Here is a 19,389-nt window from a genome sequence, read left to right on the forward strand (position 1 = left end):
CCTCACCCATGGGCTAGCTTTAGGGGCCCCAGGAACTCCCAGCCTGGGCACCACAGCCCTAGCCAGTGGGCCAGCCTCTGCCCTTGGCCAGGCTGAAACGGGCCCTCTTGTGCCTGTCCTTGAACACACCCCTGCATATCATCCCTCACACGGGTGCATATCCACCCTGCTTTGGGTTTCAGCAAAACATGCGGGAGAACAAGGAGAAGCAGGCGCTGTCTGACCTCATGATCAAGCCTGTGCAGCGGATCCCACGCTACGAGCTTCTGGTGAAGGTGGGTATGGGGCTGGGTGGATGGGTGGGCAAGGCCTGGAGACATGGGGGGATACAGGAGGCCCTGAGGCCTGCTTGGTTGAGCCTGGCACCAGAGACCTCAGGGGTCAGGTTGGAAAGGAAGTCCTCTCTGGTGTCTGCCCACAGTCCCTCCTGCTGTAGCAGTCAGTCTGGGGCCCCAGGGCTGGGCAGGGGCCGCTCAGCAGGCAGGTCTGGTCCCCATTCCCACCCCAGGACCTCCTGAAACACACGCCTGAGGACCACCCAGACTACCCACTCCTGCTGGACGCACAGCGGAACATCAAGCAGGTGGCTGAACGCATCAACAAGGGCGTGCGAAGCGCCGAGGAGGCAGAGCGGCATGCCCGCGTGCTGCAGGAGATCGAGGCTCACATCGAGGGCATGGAGGATGTGCGTGCCACCTCTCCCTGCCCCCTCTGTCCACTTGTCTTCTGGATCTGCATCTCTGGTCACCTGCAATCATGGCTGTGTCCGCGTCCACATCTGTAGTCACCCTCAGTCATGGCCGTGTCATGTCCATGTCTTTGGTCACTAGCGATCATGGCCGTGTCATGTCCATATCTGTGGTCGCCTGAGATCATGGCTGTGTCATGTCCATATCTGTGGTCATCTGTGATCATGGCCGTGTCATGTCCATATCTGTGGTCACTAGCGATCATGGCTGTGTCATGTCCATATCTGTGGTCACCTGCGATCATGGCCGTGTCATGTCCATATCTGTGGTCACTAGCAATCATGGCCGTGTCATGTCCTTATCTGTGGTCACTAGCGATCATGGCCGTGTCATGTCCATATCTGTGGTCACTAGCGATCATGGCCGTGTCATGTCCATATCTGTGGTCACCTGCGATCATGGCCGTGTCATGTCCGTATCTGTGGTCACCTGTGATTGTGGCCATGTTCATGTCTGCATCTGTGGACACCTGCAGTCGTGACCGTGTCCACGTCCACATCAGCATCTGCAGTGTGTTTGTACCCATGTCTGTGTCTCCACCATCACACATCTCCACCATCTGAATCCACATGTCTGTCCACATTCATGTTTCTTCTATGTCTGTCTCTGACCATGTGTCCCACAGCCTGATAGCACAGTATTCTGAGGGTGAACAGGATGCCGCTTCCACTGGCCTGAGACCATGGGGCGAGGCTGAGGGGGTCACTGGGTTCTGTGGAGGTGATTGATAACTAGCCTCTAAGACACCTTGTCCTTCCTGCCCTGCAGCTCCAGGCCCCTCTGCGGCGGTTCCTGAGGCAGGAGATGGTCATTGAAGTGGTAAGAACTGTCCCATTGTCTGCCCACCTGCCCTACTTTGTTCACACTTCTGCTCATACCTGCTGTCCACGGGTCTGCCTGCCTCTTCCACCCCAACAGGAGTCTCGGGTTGAGTCCCAACTCTGATTCTCTGGGCAGCTAGGGGAAAGCGCCCACCCCTCCCTGGGCCTCACTGCCCCTTGGGCACTGTGGGCAGGTGGGTGGGCTTCTGGGCTGTGTCCATCCAGCCTGAATCCTGCCCCGGGCCCCACAGAAGGCAGTGGGTGGCAAGAAGGACCGGTCCCTCTTCCTCTTCACGGACCTCATTGTCTGCACCACCCTGAAGCGGAAGTCGGGTTCTCTGCGGCGCAGCTCCATGAGCCTGTGAGTGGCTGGCCAGGGCCGGGGTGACTTGGGCAGTAGGGAGCAGGTTCTCTCCCTATGCCTTACTCTCCCACCTTGGCCAGAGCACCCATTGGCTCCCCACAGGTACACGGCGGCCAGCGTCATCGACACGGCCAGCAAGTACAAGCTGCTGTGGAAGCTGCCCCTGGAAGATGCAGACATCATCAAAGGTGGGATTGACTCGGGCCTACTGGGGTATCTGGGTGTCTGGGTTTTCCTCTGAGAAACCCCCCTGGAGAATTTGAGTTCTGGACAGGCCAGCTGCCTGTCTATCTGCTTCGTTGCTTCGGGGCCTCAGTTTCCCATCAGAGGGAGTTATCTGGTATGCAGGACCTGAGTGGCACCTGCAGAGCCAGACCAGGACCTGTCCATGCAGACCACCTGCTAACCAGGCGGGGGACAAGGCTGGCAGGTGGGGTGGTGCAGGGATAGCAGACAGTTGTCATTAGCCATTGATTCATCTGCAGGAACTCATGTAAGCACCTAATATTAGGTGAGTTTTATACTGTTCTGCAGTGGTTAAGAGCTCAGATGCTAACCACAAGGTCAGCAATTCAAATCCACCAGCCACTCCCCAGAAACCCTATGAGACAGTTCTGCTCTGTCCTATAGTGTTGCTATGAATTGGAATCGACTCAACGACAGTGGGTTTGGTTTTGGGGTTTTAGTTCAGCGGTTTCTACACAAGGAAGAGAGACTCACTGAAGTAAGTACAGGAGAAGGGGTCAACTGGAAAGATCCACATTGTTTGGGGGAGACTGTCAGGAGCTGAGGCAGCTTCAAGGAGCCTCTCCTCCTGCCATATCATCTCTCTCTCTCTCTCTCTCTCTCTCTCTCACTGTGTCTGCCCGTTCTCCTCTCTGCTCTCAGCTTTCTCAGCTTCCTTGTAACTCCAGCCCCTCACCGCCCCCCCACAGGATCATCTCCTGTGCCTGTGTCCCTGGTAACAGGGCCATTTCCAAAACTATTTGCCAGTTTTAGGATGCATTTCTCCACTAGTGCTGTCATGATGCCATCCAGGTCTTTCTTACCATTCTGCAACCTGTGGCCTAAATGGTAAATTTACATCTCGCAACAACACACCCTGTGAACAAGGTTGGAGGAAAATAGAAAAAAAGAAAATGTCATTTAGGAAAAAGCAAAAAGAAAGAAGCCTCCTTCCCCTTGATTTTAAGACTTGTGTGTTCTGGCCCAGGGGCATGGGGGGAGGTCACAGCCCCATCATGGGCCGCTGTTGCAGAGTGTACACCCCCAGCCAGGCAGTGAGGGGTGCCAGGCTGGCCTATGGGACCCACTACTGGGAACTGTCGGGTATGGAATAGGACAGAGAAGTCCAGGGCAGCAGCTCTTGCTCCCTCCCTGGTGGGGAGGTGAGTCCTTTGGTCATCATATATGACTGTCTGAGGCTCTCTTTGCTCCCCTGACACCCCCATAGGAGGCTGCACCACTGCAGACACGCCCTTGGGAGGCTGCACCACCAGAAGTTCAGCATCAGCTGGAGCCACATAACCTGCCTAGCCATCTGCCTTTTGATTTTTTGCTTGGGCCCGGCACCCTGTGCCATGTGACTCTGAATCAGGCACAGTCCCCTGCTCTCAGGCCTGGGTTTCCCTGGGAGCTGCCTGTTACCTTGAGGTTTATAAGATCTCAGTTTATCAGGCCGCTCCCCACACCCAGCTGCAAGTTGTGCAGTGATGTGAAGCGTGCCTTTCCAAACCTGCTGTCCTTAACCGCATGCAGATTATTTTAAGGCAACCCCTGCCACAACCCCAAGCCTTGCCCACATTGAGCATGCAGTTGGTCTTGAGGAATCACAGGCTTTATGAACGGTTTTGCCTCTGTGTACTCTGAACTGCTCCGCTGGCACACAGCAAGCCCCACATCCACCTCTGAGCATCTCTTGCTTGCAACCCCATTCCTGGTCTTAACTTGTGCTTGTTAGACACCTTCAGTTGTAGGGGACAGAGATTCACTCAAGTTACCTCAAGAAAAGGGGAGTTTATTCTAAGAATACATGGACTAGAACTGGAAAAGCACCAGTAATTGAAGGAGCTCTTTGAGCCAGATACCCCCATCTTTTCCTCATTCTTTTCTTACAACATCTACTCCATTTTCCTCTGTATTCCAGTTGCTATCTCTAATCATCCATGGTTTCTATTCCTCCATATTCTGGATTTCCCTTAACTCCAGCCTGGCTTCTCCGGCACTCTTGCCACGTCACACCTTTTAGCTTCAGCTTCTATTACAGACCAGCCTGATTCAAATTTATGAGACATTCTAACTGGCCTAGCCTATCTGTTTAGGTCATTCTGTTGGCATAGACCTCAGACCAGCTTCCTAATCCACTGCCTTTGAGCCAGGGGCTACCCCCAGGACAGTCCGTTTGGGAGGGTGTCCCATGATAGCAAACATGACTACCCCATCGGGGGGGCAGTTTCCCTTAGCAAGGGTGGAGATGTGGCAAACACTGCCAGGTTTGTCCTGTCCAGTACCACTCACTGTCCCGTTAAATCCTTATGACCACTCTGGGAGGTAAGAGGCATTTTTACCCAGGTTACAGATAAGGAAACTGAGGCTGAGATGTGAAGTGGCTTGCCCACATTTGCATGTAGTAAAGGGCAGCACCCGGATCTGGACTCAGCTCAGTCCAGCTCTGAAGCCGGGAGTCTTCCTATGGATCCAATTGCTGTAGTAGAGTTTCCACCTGGGAACAGAGTGTGTGTTTGGGTGTGGGTCAGCGGCAGAGAGGGGGACTAGGCTGCAGCCAGGTAGAGAGAAAGGCTTCCAGGGTGGTAGAGGCCCTGGGCTCCAGACCGTGTGCCCCAGCCTCTCTTACTAACCGTATCTCTCTGTCTGTCCATGGCCTTCCTCTACCCCTACCAGGGGCATCTCAAGCTACCAATCGAGAAAATATCCAGAAGGCCATCAGCCGCCTGGACGAGGACCTGACCACCCTGGGCCAAATGAGCAAGCTCTCCGAGAGCATCGGTTTCCCCCACCAGGTCTGTGCCATCTGCCTGAGGCAAGGGGTGGTTCCCTGACCCTGTGTCAGGGGGAGACACAGCCTGTTACCTGCCTGAGGGAGGAGACATCCCTTCACTTAAACTGAGGAAGTAATGTGTTTCACGTCTAAGGATGGAGATGGGGCGCCATTCCCATCTGAGGGAGGAGAGCAGGCTCACCCTGTCTGTGGAGGAGGAATCCAGGCTACCTCTTGGTCTGAGGCGGGAGACAGAATCCCATTTTCTGTCTGAGGGGAGATGCACTTCCCAACACACACTCCCAGGGACAGGAGCAGGTTGTGGTGAGACTGAGGCCTGGGCCCTCTTCCCCACAGACCCTGGACGACGCACTTCGGGACCTCTCAGCCGCCATGCACCGGGACCTGTCAGAGAAGCAGGCTCTGTGCTATGCTCTCTCCTTCCCACCTACCAAGCTGGAGCTGTGTGCCACACGACCCGAGGGCACTGACTCCTTCATCTTTGAGTTCCCCCACGCTGATGCCCGCCTCGGCTTTGAGCAGGCCTTTGATGAGGCCAAGAGGAAACTGGGTGAGCCGAGACTCCTGCTGGCTCTCTCCTCCCAGAACCTTCTCCCCCCACTCCCCAACACATAGACAGACACACACACACACACACACACACACACACACACACACTCTGAGAAAGCTGCTGATCATGGTCTATGGCCTAGAAGACTCTTAGAGACCTCTGGGTTCAACTCCCTCATTGTACAGATAGGAAAATTAAGGCCGAGGACAAATAGGATATAACCCACAGCCACCTCATTCTAGTGTGCCTATCATCAGGCCCCTCCCTAGAGAGATCCTGAGGTGCAGGGGAGAAAGAGAAATGGGGCAGCGACAGAACCAGGGTGAGGTCGATGCTGAGCAGGGTCTGTCTCCCCCTGCCCCATCCCCTTGTCTATGTGTCTGTCCATCTCCACCACAGCATCCAGCAAAAGCTGTCTAGACCCCGAGTTCCTGAAGGCCATCCCCATCATGAAAACCCGCAGCGGCATGCAGGTGTGTCTGCACGTGGGTTATGTGGGTGCAGGTATTCAAAGCTGTGCTGTCATGTGTTTGTGTTTGTGTACAACATTACTTACATGTCTTAAACATTGAAATTGCTCTCTGTGTCTTTGACTGTAGAGCTCTCTACATGCATGTGGACACTGCATATGCATCATATATACGTTTTATGTATGTCTGTATTTGCAACGGGTTTGGTTTTTTTGGTTATATCTGCATTTGATGTGAAGGTGTCTAATTTATGTGCTTGTATGCATCTGCATACAAAGCATGTGTGCAGAGGTTACCAATGTCACATTTGTAATATGCATGTACACGTGATCATAATCAGTGTTTATGTATGTGTACAAGCATGTATGGGTGATGGCAGTATCACATAGGTATGAGTATATTTGATGTGTAAAGAGTATCATGTATGCTGTGTGGATGTGTATACATGTGTATATAGAAGGTATACTGGGAATCCATACACACTCATGCAGGCCTCCCTCTGTTCTGCTGGGGTCAGGGATAGAGCAGAGGGGAGCTGGCAGCAATTCCTCTATTCACCTTCCCTTGTCCACTGGTGCCTCCCACAGTTCTCCTGTGCGGCACCCACCCTGAGCAGCTGCCCCGAGCCCACACCCGAGGTGTGGGTGTGCAACAGCGACGGCTATGTGGGCCAGGTGTGTCTGCTGAGCCTGCGGGCGGAGCCCGACGTGGAGGCCTGCATCGCTGTCTGCTCTGCCCGTATCCTTTGCATCGGAGCGGTGCCCGGCCTGCAGCGGCGCTGCAACCGGTGAGTCCTGGGCCATGGAGGGGCCGCGGGGTGGACGCACACTGCCGGCCTGGGAGGCCGGCTCTGCCCTCAGCACGCACTGAGGCCACCTCGAAGTGGTTGTGGGCGGGCCAGATGGGCGTGTCCATGGGCAGGGCCTGCTGGTAGGCGTGCGGCAGAGCTGGCGGAGTCTTGGTTCCTAGGGGCTTTCACACCACCATCTGGTCTCTGGTATCGCAGGGAGCGACCTCCCTCGCTAAGGAGCCCTCCTGAGGCGGCACCGGAGCCTACCGGGCCGGAACTGGACACTGAGGTCGCCACGGACGAGGAAGCAGCTGCACTGGCGGAGCCGGGGTCTCAGCCGTGCCTGCACATCTCCATTACGGGCTCAGGCCTGGAGATGGCGCCAGGCCACGCTGAAGGTGACCCCCGTCCCGAGTTGGTGCCTTTTGACAGCGACTCGGATGACGAATCTTCGCCCAGTCCCTCAGGAACCCTGCAGAGCCAAGCCAGCCGCTCCACCATCTCCTCCAGCTTTGGCAGTGAGTTCCTAACTCACTGTTAAGTTGAATGGACGCCTAGAGGAGGGGACAGCTGGGTGGTCCTAATGGGTGAGGAGGGATCAGTGTAAAGACATGGGATCAGATGTCAGGATGTTAGTGCACAGAGCGATGGGGGGCAGCAAGGTGGACAGGGGCTGGGTCACCAAGGACCCAGAGAGCAGTAGGACAGTCAGGCCTGATACTGAGGACCCTGGAATGCTGAGTTAGGAAGATGGAGTACTGGGTGGAGGGGTTGGTCCCCTTGTCCATGGCGTGTCAGGCAGATCATAGAGGGCTAGGCTAGGACAGGAACCTGTGGCACTGAGCTGTCAGTGAGTCAGGTAACAAGGTCTGAGCTGACACAGAGGCCTCAGGGATGGGGAGGAACAGCTGTGGGAAGGCATTGGCCAAGAGGGGTACATCGAGGGGAAACTGAGGCCTAGAAAGATATCAGACTCTGGCCTGGGCAGGGGAAAGAGAGGACTGGAGATAGAGACCCTCATCTCCTTCAGATGAGGAGACCCCGAGCTCCAAGGAGGCCACGGCAGAGACGACCAGCTCAGAGGAGGAGCAAGAGCCTGGATTCCTGCCGCTGTCTGGCTCCTTCGGGCCTGGCGGTCCCTGCGGCACAAGCCCCATGGACGGGCGAGCCCTTCGCCGCTCCAGCCGCGGCTCCTTCACCCGGGGCAGCCTCGAGGACCTACTGAGTGTCGACCCTGAAGCCTACCAGAGCTCCGTGTGGCTGGGCACTGAAGACGGCTGGTAGGGGCAGGGGAGGGGCTGGGAGCACAGTGTCAGAAACTTGAGCTCCCTGCTTTGGAAACCATATGGTACCTGCAGCAGAAGCAGGAGGGCTTTGTGTCAGACCTCAGCGATACTGCCAGCCAGGGGTGTGAGTGGGCCTAAAACCACAGCAGGGGTCCCAGGGGAGGCTCTGGGATCTCAGTATCTTGGGCAGACACTGGGCATGGAGGAGATGATGCTGGAGGCAGAGAGGTGGAAGGGATGACTCCAGGGATCGGTGTGCCACAAGCATCGGTGACAGGTGCACACCCCTGATTCACAGCGTCCACGTGTACCAGTCCTCTGACAGCATCCGTGATCGCAGGAACAGCATGAAGCTCCAACATGCAGCCTCTGTGACCTGCATCCTGTAAGGCACCAGGATGGCGCTTCCCATCCAAACCCCTCCCAGCCACACATGCAGGTTTCCTGTTCACCTGGGTCCCCCTGCCCTGCTGGCCCCTCCCTTCTGTGGAGGATGGAGGCCAGAGGCAAGGCCCTAGGCTAGCTCTGCCTGTTACCCAGTGTGTGACCTTGGGCAAGTCACTACCCCTTCTCAGCCTCAGGTTCCCCCAACTTGGAGAACAAGGAGTGGGGAGGAGGTGACCTCTTAGGAGCCACAGCCATTCCATCGTGATTCCCCTGGCCCCAGGTGACCTGCTTGAGCCTCCTAAAGTCTCTGACTCCTCCCTCTTTTTCCTGCTCAGATATTTGAATAATCAGGTGTTTATATCTCTGGCCAATGGAGAACTTGTAGTCTACCAAAGGGAAGCAGGTTAGTGTGTCCACTTGCTGGTGTTGGAGCTCTCTCCTGGGCAAAGCTGGGACCTCAGGGCCAGGAGTCTGGAGCTGTGGCTTTGGGCAACTCCCAGGCCTTCTCCAGGCCTCGGTGTCCTCTTTTGTAAACGGGCATGTTAACACTTCATTTCAGGGGAGGGTGAGGCTTAAATGTGATACCGAGCTAAATTTGCTGTTTTCTTTACACCATTCCTGTCCCAGGTCGTTTCTGGGACCCCCAGAACTTCAAATCAGTGACTCTGGGAGCTCAGGGGAGCCCCATCACCAAGATGGTGTCTGTGGGTGGGCGGCTGTGGTGCGGCTGCCAGAACCGAGTCCTTGTCCTGAACCCCGACATGCTACAGCTGGAGGTAGTGGGGGTAGGGGGGCAGAATTAGTGACTTGGAGTGAGCTAGGCCCAAGAGAGGAAAATGAGATCATAGGTCATAAAAGAACATCCATTTGAAGGATTAGGACCTTCCCCTGACCGCTGTGTGATACTGGGCTTGTCCCTGTCCTCTCTAATCTTCATTTCATCTCTGGTTGATGGGGAATACAGTAAGTGCCCCATGTATGTTAGGATTCCTTATTTTTCCTCCCACCCCCACCTCCATCTCTCAACTCAGGTACTGGGGTCTTTTAGAAATGGGACAAAGGTCCTTCCTTATGTCAACATTCCTTAGCATTAAACCCTGGCCTTTATTCCTGACTTCACTTACATATATACATCGGATGTTTCCAGCCTGGGTAGTATTCCACGGGTAACAAGTTCCCTTAATTTTCCTGTCACTGATTCTGTCACTGGCCGGGCTGGGAGTAGAGCCCTGGGTTCAGGCCCCAGCCCTGAGACTGACTAGCTGTGTGACCTTGAGTAAGTTACTTTTTCCCTCTAGGCTTCAACTTCCCCATCTATCCAGGGAGGGGCCAATGGCTGGTCATAAACCCCCCAACCCAAGCTTTGAAGTTCTCTGATCATTAAATCACTCAAGTTTCATGGGGAAAGGGCACTTTCATTTTAATTCCTGAGGATAAAGTAGGGAGGCTCCAGTGAAACCAAGCTTTGAAAGGTTAATCATCCAGACCAGGGACCAAGGCTACCTTTACTATCAGTCTGGGTGGGCTTTCTGGAGAGGTTTGGTGTGAGTTGTAAGGAGGGAGGGATGGGCACTGGTGAAGCACAAGGCAGGGAGGGGCCAGAGAAGACAGGCCTGCCACTCACCACCCTTCTGCTCTCTGCCACACACCCCCCACACCCCCCAACTACAGCACACGTTTTACGTGGGGCAGGATTCAAGCCGCAGCGTGGCTTGCATGGTGGACTCCAGCCTGGGCGTGTGGGTGACATTGAAAGGCAGTGCCCATGTGTGTCTCTACCACGCAGATACCTTTGAGCAGCTGGCAGAGGTAGACGTCACACCTCCTGTACACAGGATGCTGGCAGGTACTGACCTCAAACTACCACTGCACTCTCCCTTGGAGCCTTGCTGCCCCTGTCATCAAGGAGTCCTTGGGGACGCTGAGTCAGGTTCAGGATTTGGCCTCATCTCTGGTCTGTTTCCCACCCCAGGCTCAGACGCCATCATCCGGCAGCACAAGGCTGCCTGCTTGCGGATCACAGCGCTGCTGGTGTGTGAAGAGCTGTTGTGGGTAGGCACCAGTGCAGGTGTCGTGCTCACCATGCCCACCTCACCCAACACTGTCAGCTGCCCACGGGCACCCCTTAGCCCTGCCGGCCTAGGCCAGGGACACACTGGCCACGTCCGCTTCCTGGCTGCAGTCCAGCTGCCAGATGGCTTCAACTTGCTCCGCCCAACCCCACTACCTCCCCCAGACACAGGTGGGTCTGCACAACCTACCCCAACCCAGGGGCCCTGGACTTTTGGTTTAGGACCCCCACTGTTCTGCCAGAAGAGGTTATAAGAGGGAGAAAAAGTATAATACAGAGCTGGAAGTGACATATATTCATTATAGGCAGTAGGCTATGGAAAACCCAGAATGAAATCTAGGATATGGCATATGTGTGTAAAATTCTGCCCAAAGAAGTATCATGGGAGACAGGGAGTGAACAATAAGCTAAGAAGGAGAATATAGCACAGGAAGGTATATACAACAGGAAATAATATGGGACGAGAAATAGTGTATAGGGCAGGAAGTAGAATCAGGAAGTGATGTCCAGAGAAGGAAATAGAAATAGCACCAGAAAACAAGAGATAAAAATGGCATATAGGACAGGAAATGAATGGTGATAATTAGAGAGTAAAACATATTAGGAAATGATGTACATCAAGGAGCTCACAATTAGAAAAACCTTGCATTGGAAGGACAGGAAGCCATATTCCCCGGAGGAAGTGGTGTGTGGGAATTAGGAAACAGTAAAGCCTTGGTCAGGAGCTGTCTGGGTCCAGAGAAGACGAAGCTATATAACTGGGAAAGGGCAGTTGGAAGTAGGACGTGAATATTAAGGGGACATTATATGTGTGGAGTCCTGGTGGCTCAGTGGTTAAGAACTACAGCTACTAACCAAAAGGTTAGCAGTTTGAATCCACCAGCTACTTCTTGGAAACACTATGGGGCAGTTCTACCCTGTCCTGTAGGGTCACTATGAGTCAGAATCGACTTGACGGCAACGGGCTTGGTTTTTTTTTTTCTTTTTAATGTGTGTTAATCAAAAGAGAAAGGAGCCCTGGTGGTGCAACAGTTAAGCACTCAGTTGCTAACTGAAAGGTTGACGGTTCACATCCACCCAGCAGCTCCATGGGAGAAAGACATGGTGATCTGTGCCCATAAAGATTACAGCCAAGAAGACCCTATGGGGCAGTTCTACCCTGTCACATGAGGTCGCTATGAGTCAAAAATTGACTCTACAGCACTAGGAACAACAACATTCAAAAGAGAAAGTGATGTGTCTGTCCCCGAGATGTAGTAATTCCTGACAAGAAAGTACTGATGAGAGATAAGAAGTGGTCTGACTGCCAGGAAGTGGGCATTTCTTTCCAAATAAGTTCTTGGCTAACAGGAGGTAGAATCCTGCACAGGAAGTGTGCATGTCTTTCTTCTATCTTCCGGGGTGCGGGAGCTGAGGCCATAATGGGACAGCGAAGCCATTAGTCAACTCCCAGGCTGATGACTCCTCCCTCTGCCCCCCAGGCCCTGAGAAGCTGCCATCACTGGAGCACCAGGACTCCCCCCGACACAGAGGCCCTGCCTCAGCCAGGCCTAAAATGCTGGTTATCAGTGGAGGTGATGGCTATGAGGACTTCCGACTCAGCAGTGGGGCCGGCAGCAGCAGCGAGACCGTGGGTCGAGATGACAGCACAAACCACCTCCTCCTATGGAGGGTGTGACCCTGTCCACTATGGCCTAGGACTCGCCCGCCCACCTGCCCTCAGCCTGCTTGCCTCTTCCTAGCCCACACACAGACTCTGAGCAGGAGTGTCTGACCAGGGTCACACATGTGCCTGCATGGGCTCCCTCCCCATCTGTGCAGAAGCATTCCTGACAGAACACCACTGGCCAGCTGGGCCGAGGCCTCTCCTGACCCTCTGGCTGCTCGGTGCTCCCATTCAGGATGGTGGGGCACGCGGGCTGCCTGAGACCTCTGTCCCTGGAGCTTCTACCAAAGACACAGCCAGGCCTGGACCCTGTGTGGCCGGGGAGGGCCATGTGCAATATTTGGAGGGTTTTCTGGGGGCAGCAGGGTGGGGGATGGAATCCCTTCCCATGTACAGTATTTATGTTCTTTTTAGATGTGTACTTTCGCAAGCACTTATTTATGCAATGACCTGAAGCAGGAGGTGATTTGAAGAAATGACAGGAAGGGGGATAAAAACCCTATTCCTGTCCTGGGGGGGCCACCCTGGGACCCTAACAGCCTTCCTGGAGGGACCAATGCCCCTCAACCCCCCAGTATATGCATATACACACACATATACGCACATTCAGGGCACTAAACCAATGCCCTTTAACGTACACTTTCCAAGGCCCCATTCTGATTGGGCTGCCCTCCCAATCAAGGACCAGGTCCCCTCAGTTACCCAAAACAAGATGACATCTGTTGGGGACAGTGACTCCCACCCAGGGGACCTCCTAGGCTTGGCATTTCCCAGCTTGTCAGCAGTGCCTTTAGTGGTTTCTTAATTTGGGAATGCAGATGGGGCCTTGGACATGGTTTTTCCTGGCCTTACCAGGTAAGAGGAAAGGGTCCTCTTGCTCTCCTTGCAGTGGCCGCTGGCCCGCAGCCTCCTGCCTCCCTGTGTCTCATGCACTGGCACAAATGGTCACCTTGGGGGCAGACCCAGGAGCCCCCTCACTCTGGCCACTGAATCCCTGTCTTCATGCCCCCTCCTGCCAGGGGCATCCCCTTCAGGAAGGACCCAAGAGCTGAGGGGCTGGACGTGGCCTCTTCAACTGGGAAGGCTCCCGTTTGAAGGCCGCCTCCCTCACCCTACAGACTGCAGAGAGTCAATCTGACCCTCAGTCCCCTCGCTTCTCCAGCTACTATTCCAAAGGTCTGGTTTCAGGTGGGGTTTGTTTTATTGTTTAATTTCGTTTTTGTTTGGAGTGGGTGGGTCCTTGGGATCTTAGATTATGTTTCTCTTGCTACCAAACAGTCATGTATTAACTCTCCTTGGATGCTGAAGTTTAAAGAGTCAATAAATAGAAACTCCAAATGCCTGCTCCCCATTGGTGGCCATGGTGGCCTCCAGCCAGCAACCTCAGGGACCTGCCTCCCCAGCGTGTGGGCCTCCTGACACGGACTCACTTGAGAAGGGAGGCCTCGGAGACCCAGAAGAGTGCTGGGATGGCGAGCTGCTCCCTGCCTGCGTCTGGGCTGCAGTTTCCTCATCAGGAAATTAAGGGGTTATGTTAGTCCAGTGCTTTGTAACCAGGGCTACGTGTTAAAATCTGTTAGAGGTCACACATGCAAATATCAAACATAATACCTAAAATAGATACACATTTAAATACACATTCCCAAGTTCCCCTCAAAAGCTTCAAGTCAGTGGCTGTGGAATGGGGGATTGGGAATCCAGCTGACCGTGCCACACATGAAGAAGCAGACGGCACCCGTGAGCCTGTCTCAGGCTCCTCCAGGAAACTTCTCCAGCAAAGCCTCACGGCTGACAAGGACTGAGGTGAGTCCAGGCTTTGGAGCACAGCTAGAATCCAAGTCTCTGATTTCTGGTCCAAAGAAGGTGGTGTTAAATCAGACACAAGAATGCCAAGGCCTGGCAACCTGGGCCACTCTGCAGGGGCAAAGAGCCCTTCATACCACGGCAGCCTCTGCATAGATCAGTAAGAAGGCCAGTAGAAAAGGGCAGAGCAAGCCTCACCTCTCCTGAACACGTTTGGACATTTTCCAACCTCAATGATTGAAACTTTAAAAAAAAAAAATCAGTTCCTTAAGGGGAGTGCAGGCTCATGCTTTGCAAACTGGCACACGCTTCTGTCAGGGATGCCAGGTCCTCAGCGCCACAGGACATTGCCCTGCAGCTTCACTTTACGTGGAAGATCTTGGAGGAAGGCTTATATTAAACATAGATACATTATGGAGTAGAAGGAACATTCATGTGGAATTTATGATGATATAAAGCATCAGACAACACAGGCTTTGCAGCTGGACAGACCTCGTTTGAAATCTTGACTTCGCCACTAACTAGCTGTGTGACTTTGGACGAGTTGCGTGCCCTCTGAGCTCCACTTCCTTATCTGTTTAGTGGGGCTGTGTGCAGGTCTTTGGAGTTCAAGGAAGAGATTCATGCAGCCCGTGAAATAAAAGGAGGTTTATCAATGGAGACATGAACTGGCAGCAAGTAGTCATAAGGAAGCACAGTGGCCCGCCCACATATTGGAGCTCCATCTCAGAAGCCCTGGCTTCCCCCCTCTGGTCTCTGGTTCCTCGCTGCCTGCCAGCTGCTGGTCTCACTGCCTCACAGCTTCTGCTGCCTCAGGGCCTTTGCCCGTCAACATAGGGGCCCCTGGATAGACGTTCCGTTGCAGCACCGGATACCCAAGGCCAAATCCTCACCGTTTTCACAACTCAAGTGCCTCAGTAGGAATGGGATTGGCCTGGCCCATGTTACTTAGAAGGCCACATCCCAGGGTATTGGCCAGGCTGTGGGCAGCTATCTTCATCCAGGTGCTCAGCTCTGAACCAATCAGTTGTGGGCAGGGAGGTCCTAGGATGAATTGGGTCATGCCCCAGGCCCAGGGAGTCTTCTGGAGAGACTAGTTCCTTTAAAGCAGTGGTTCTCAATCTTGGCTGCACATTATAATCATGGGGCCGGGGGGGGGGGGGCAAGCCACATCCCATACCAATTAGATCAGAATTCTGAGGATGGGACCCAGGTATCACTACTTTTTTTTTAAGGAAACTTTATTGAAGTATGATGTTTGAACAGAAGAGTGTACAAATCATTAGTGTGCGGCTTGATGAATTTTCATGAAAGTGAACACACCCAGATCAATGTCATCACTCTAGAAGCTCCCCTCACATTCCCTTCCAGTCTACCCACCCCACCAAGGGTAAGCACTCCTCTGGCTTGTGACACCATGGTTTAGTTTTGCCAGTGATTCCAAAGTGCAGCTGTGGGGAGATCCATAGCTTTAAAGGGTATGGCCATCACTGGCCACCGGGGTGGGACAAAGTAGGGGACAGCTTGAGCAAAGGCAAGGAGGGGCGTCATAGCCTGTTATGGGGGTCCCTGGTATAGTCCCTGTGGGAGCAAAGTGAGAAGAGGAGGAGGCAGGGGAAGCCAGAATGTGAGCTCCATGGGGGTGGACTTTGTTTTTTTCTTTGCTCTGCCCTCACTCCCAGGACTGTTACAGTGCCTGACACACAGTAGGTGCTCAGCAAATATTTGTTGGATTATATCTAGAGAATTAACTTGGGATCCAACTCTAGGCTTTGAATGCCATAAATCAATAATCCCAGCTGTCATTTATTAAGTGCTGCAAGCGGGACACATGGATCATCTCATTAATCCTCACAACAATCCCGTAAGGTCAATGCCATTATCAGCCTCTTTCAGATGAGGACGAGGTTCAGAGAGGTTAAACACTTTCCTCAGAGTTAAGCAGCTACTGGATTCACATCCAGTCTATCCACTCATGTCTCTGCTTCATGGCAGGGTGGGGACTGGCGGTCAGTAGAATGGAGCCTGAGTGGCCACAGCCACACCCAGTCACTCATGAGGGGCCCGACTCATGTTCCTCAGACAGGCTCTGGGCTGCAGATACTGACCCCAGAGAGGTGGGGAGAGTTGGGGCCAAAGGACATCTCCTCCCCAAGAGGATTCTCTAGGTGGTCCCTTGGGCGAGGGACAGAGGGCTGGGTTTAGCTGGGCCATCCACCTCATGGGGAAGATGAGGCACAAAGGGATAGGGACTCACCCGAGGTGACAGCACAGCAGCTTTGAGGCTGGGGAGTGGGGTGGGAGTAGAACTCTGGCAGGAATGTTCCCTGTGGTCAGAAAATCAGGAATGACCCTTAGAAACCAGAGGAGGCAGACGGCTAGACTAGTTGGCCTCTAGGGACCCCATGGCACACAGAAAAATCATCAGCACTAGTCTATAGGTCCAGAGGGCATGGCACAGGGAGCAGAAAGTACGAGTATGTCTTTAGCTTTCTCCCAGGTGAGGCCTGGGATGGGGCAAGCTCAAGCCCTAGCCCTGGCCTCCCCATGCTGTGTGACCCTAGGCAAGTATCTACCCCTCTCTGGACTCAGGTGACCTCTGAAAGCCCTTCAGATCCTTTGCAGGCCTGCCAAACACCAAATCTCTCTTCTGTCCTCACAGAACTTATGCCACAGTCCAGGCTGCAGGAAGCGGCAAGGGGATGTGCTATTCTGGGCCCAATTATGGCCAATGAGGAGCCCTGCCTGGCAAAGGCATCCCGAGCTGGGTCAGGGTAGACTGTAAGGCTAAGCTGGAAAGGAAGATAGTGAGCAGGCATCGGGGACAAGCAGGGACAGGCACCCAGGCTCTGCCCACCCTGCAGGTCTGCGAGGAGGAGCACAAGGAAAAACGGCACTGAGGGAAGGGGGAGGAGAGGGAGCAGATGGCTCCAGAGCCCAGTGGCTTGGAAGAAGCTGGTGCCCCCCACATGGGGTCTCCATATAACATCCTGGCTGAGTGAGTTCACATTCAGAGAGGTGAAGTCACTTGCCTAAGGCCACACAGCCTCGCAATGCCAGTCTGGGACTTGGCCCCTATCTGTGTGACCCCAAAGCCAGTATTCTTCCATTTCCACCCTCAGACTTCTCCTCTCTCGGTTCCTTAACTTCAAATGCTTCAGCAAGCCACCTGCCTCCCTAGGCCTGGGTGCCTACCTCCTGGACCCAGAGGGTAGCCGGACTGCAGGGTGGACCTAGGCAGCTCCCAGGGGTCCCGCCAGCCTCACTGCCTGCAATTTGTGACTCTGAGTTCCTCTCAGACCCACCATGGAACTGAGAGGTCCCGAAACCAATAAGGCTCAAGCCAGGGATGGATACAACTGAGAGTGCTGGACCTCCTGTGAGGGAGCCAGTGAGGCCAGGGTCAAGGACTTGAGACCCCAACCCCAGCAGGATTCCAGACCCAAGCCAAGGTCAAGACCTAAATGTGGGCTGACCTTGGCCCCAGCTCAGCTCAACTCTTGCCCAGCCCCATCCTGACCTCCTAGCCCCAGTTCCTCCTCAGCCCCAGCCCACCCTTCCCCTGGAGCCGAGGCACAAACACGGGAGGGCAGCTCCCCTTCCACACGGGTAGGAATTGGCGAACTGTGGGTTACCCAAAGACAGAACATTGAAATTTTAAGTTCATGCTCCCTACATTCCTCCTGCCTTGGACTTTCATGTTGAAATTCTAGTGCAGCCAGCAGGGGGCGCCACCATTTCTGGCCCACAGCTCCGGAGGCCATGATCTGCTCAGACCTCCTGCAAATAACTGCATACACATGGCTCTCATCCTGTGGTCCAGGATCCCCACCCTAGACAGTGCTGGACTAGGCATCAAGCCCATGCCCCTGCCACCAGGTCACTATCACAGCTCATCCCAGGTTACTGGGGCCTTGTGCTGCACCTCCTAGGATGAGCTGTGGGCTTTCTCTGGGCTCACTTCCCCAGCTGTACTATGAGAGGTTCAACAAGAGGGTCTCTGAGGTCCCAGCTCAGGGATTCAAATGCTAAGATTCTGTGGGTCCATCTGAGATGCCAGGATTTTAAAAGCCTATGGTTTCCACAGTGAAAAAAATCCTGTGATTCTTAGAGTCCTTTGTTCTCCAGCCTGTGATTCTCTAAGCTCCATAAAAAGCCAATCTGGGTAGGGTTGCATGGCCAATTATTGTAATTACTGTCAATAAGTTGTATCACCTGTAAAAAGTTGAAATGGCAAAAATTGTGTGATAGATATTTCACAACAATAAAAAAAAAAAAAGTAGCTGCTGAGGCTACTTATGTACAACCAAATACCTCATGAGATTTGGTGCCTTGGTTTGGAGGTTTAGGGTCATGGTTTCATGGGACATCCCAGTTAATTGGCCTAAGAATGTGTTTAGTGCTTCTGTTCTACCGCCTAGTTCGCTGCATTTGTTGCATAGTGCCTGGGGTCTTAAAAGCCTGCAAGTGGCCATCCAAGCCTCAACAATTGGTCTCTATTCACCTGGAGCAAGAGAGCAAGAAGGAGAGTCAGGAATAGGAGGAGGCTATGGAATGTGTGCCTAATTGCCTCCATGAACAACTGCCTCCTTTGCCATGAGACCAGAAGAACTGGATGGTGCCTGACTACCATTACTGAACATTTTGATTAAAGATTCCATAGAAGAATCCTGATCAAAAGGGGGAATATGCAGAACAGAATTTCAAATTCTCATGGATTCTAGACGTTTTGGACCCATGAGGGGTGGATGAACCCCTGACACTGTTGCCCTGAGATAATCTGTAAACCTTAAACCCAAAACATCCCCTGAAGTCATCTTAAAACCCAACAGTAGTTTAGCTTAACTAATAAAAAAAAGGTCTGCCTAGAGCATTATGCTCTTTTAAGAACTATCTATATGGGATCAAATTGACAACAGCAACTCGAAAGATTAGATAGGAACTTTAGGCGGCAGTGAGTTTATGTTAATGAGGGAGGAACAACTCAGAAAAGGGTGAGAATGGTTGCACAACTCAAAGAATGTAATCAATGTCACTAAATGGTACATGTAGAAACTGTTGAATTGATGTATGTTTTGCTGTGTATATTCTCAACAACAACAACAAACTAAATTTAGAAAGGAAAAAAAAAAAAAAGAAAACAAACCAAAAAAAGCCAATCTAAATCTCTTCTGTGGTCTCCACAACTCTTTCCATCTTCCCACTTGGGGGCGGGGGGCGGGGGATCTCGAGGCTCCCAGAGTCTCAGGGAGGGTCCCATCTGCAGTGGTTTCGGAGTCAGAGCCAGCTAGAGGAGGAGATGGCATTCCAACCAGCAGTAAATAATAAGTTCCTTCGTAACCTGAGGGGTGCAGGGGGTGGGAAGGTTGAAGGGGTTAGGGAGGCTGTGTGGGCTGTGGCTCCAGGACACCTG

General features: G+C 53.3%; 1 protein-coding gene across 1 annotated transcript in view; it reads left to right on the forward strand.

The window, feature by feature from the left end:
* Nucleotides 1–13,788, forward strand: part of ARHGEF17 (Rho guanine nucleotide exchange factor 17) — a 60,435-nt gene extending 46,647 nt beyond the window's left edge. The window contains exons 5-21 of the mRNA XM_004381946.1: nucleotides 183–275; nucleotides 509–685; nucleotides 1,518–1,568; nucleotides 1,822–1,931; nucleotides 2,037–2,122; nucleotides 4,836–4,954; nucleotides 5,290–5,503; nucleotides 5,903–5,976; nucleotides 6,561–6,760; nucleotides 6,980–7,281; nucleotides 7,794–8,043; nucleotides 8,348–8,434; nucleotides 8,772–8,839; nucleotides 9,064–9,212; nucleotides 10,108–10,282; nucleotides 10,409–10,678; nucleotides 11,989–13,788. Of these exons, the coding sequence (XP_004382003.1) occupies nucleotides 183–275; nucleotides 509–685; nucleotides 1,518–1,568; nucleotides 1,822–1,931; nucleotides 2,037–2,122; nucleotides 4,836–4,954; nucleotides 5,290–5,503; nucleotides 5,903–5,976; nucleotides 6,561–6,760; nucleotides 6,980–7,281; nucleotides 7,794–8,043; nucleotides 8,348–8,434; nucleotides 8,772–8,839; nucleotides 9,064–9,212; nucleotides 10,108–10,282; nucleotides 10,409–10,678; nucleotides 11,989–12,185 (2,622 nt within the window). The 3' untranslated portion in view covers nucleotides 12,186–13,788. The remainder of the gene's footprint in view (nucleotides 1–182; nucleotides 276–508; nucleotides 686–1,517; nucleotides 1,569–1,821; nucleotides 1,932–2,036; nucleotides 2,123–4,835; nucleotides 4,955–5,289; nucleotides 5,504–5,902; nucleotides 5,977–6,560; nucleotides 6,761–6,979; nucleotides 7,282–7,793; nucleotides 8,044–8,347; nucleotides 8,435–8,771; nucleotides 8,840–9,063; nucleotides 9,213–10,107; nucleotides 10,283–10,408; nucleotides 10,679–11,988) is intronic.
* Nucleotides 13,789–19,389: the final 5,601 nt, after the last annotated feature.

The sequence above is a fragment of the Trichechus manatus genome, unplaced genomic scaffold, assembly GCF_000243295.1.
Source record: "Trichechus manatus latirostris isolate Lorelei unplaced genomic scaffold, TriManLat1.0 scaffold00088, whole genome shotgun sequence".
In the NCBI taxonomy this organism is placed as follows: Eukaryota; Metazoa; Chordata; class Mammalia; order Sirenia; family Trichechidae; genus Trichechus; species Trichechus manatus.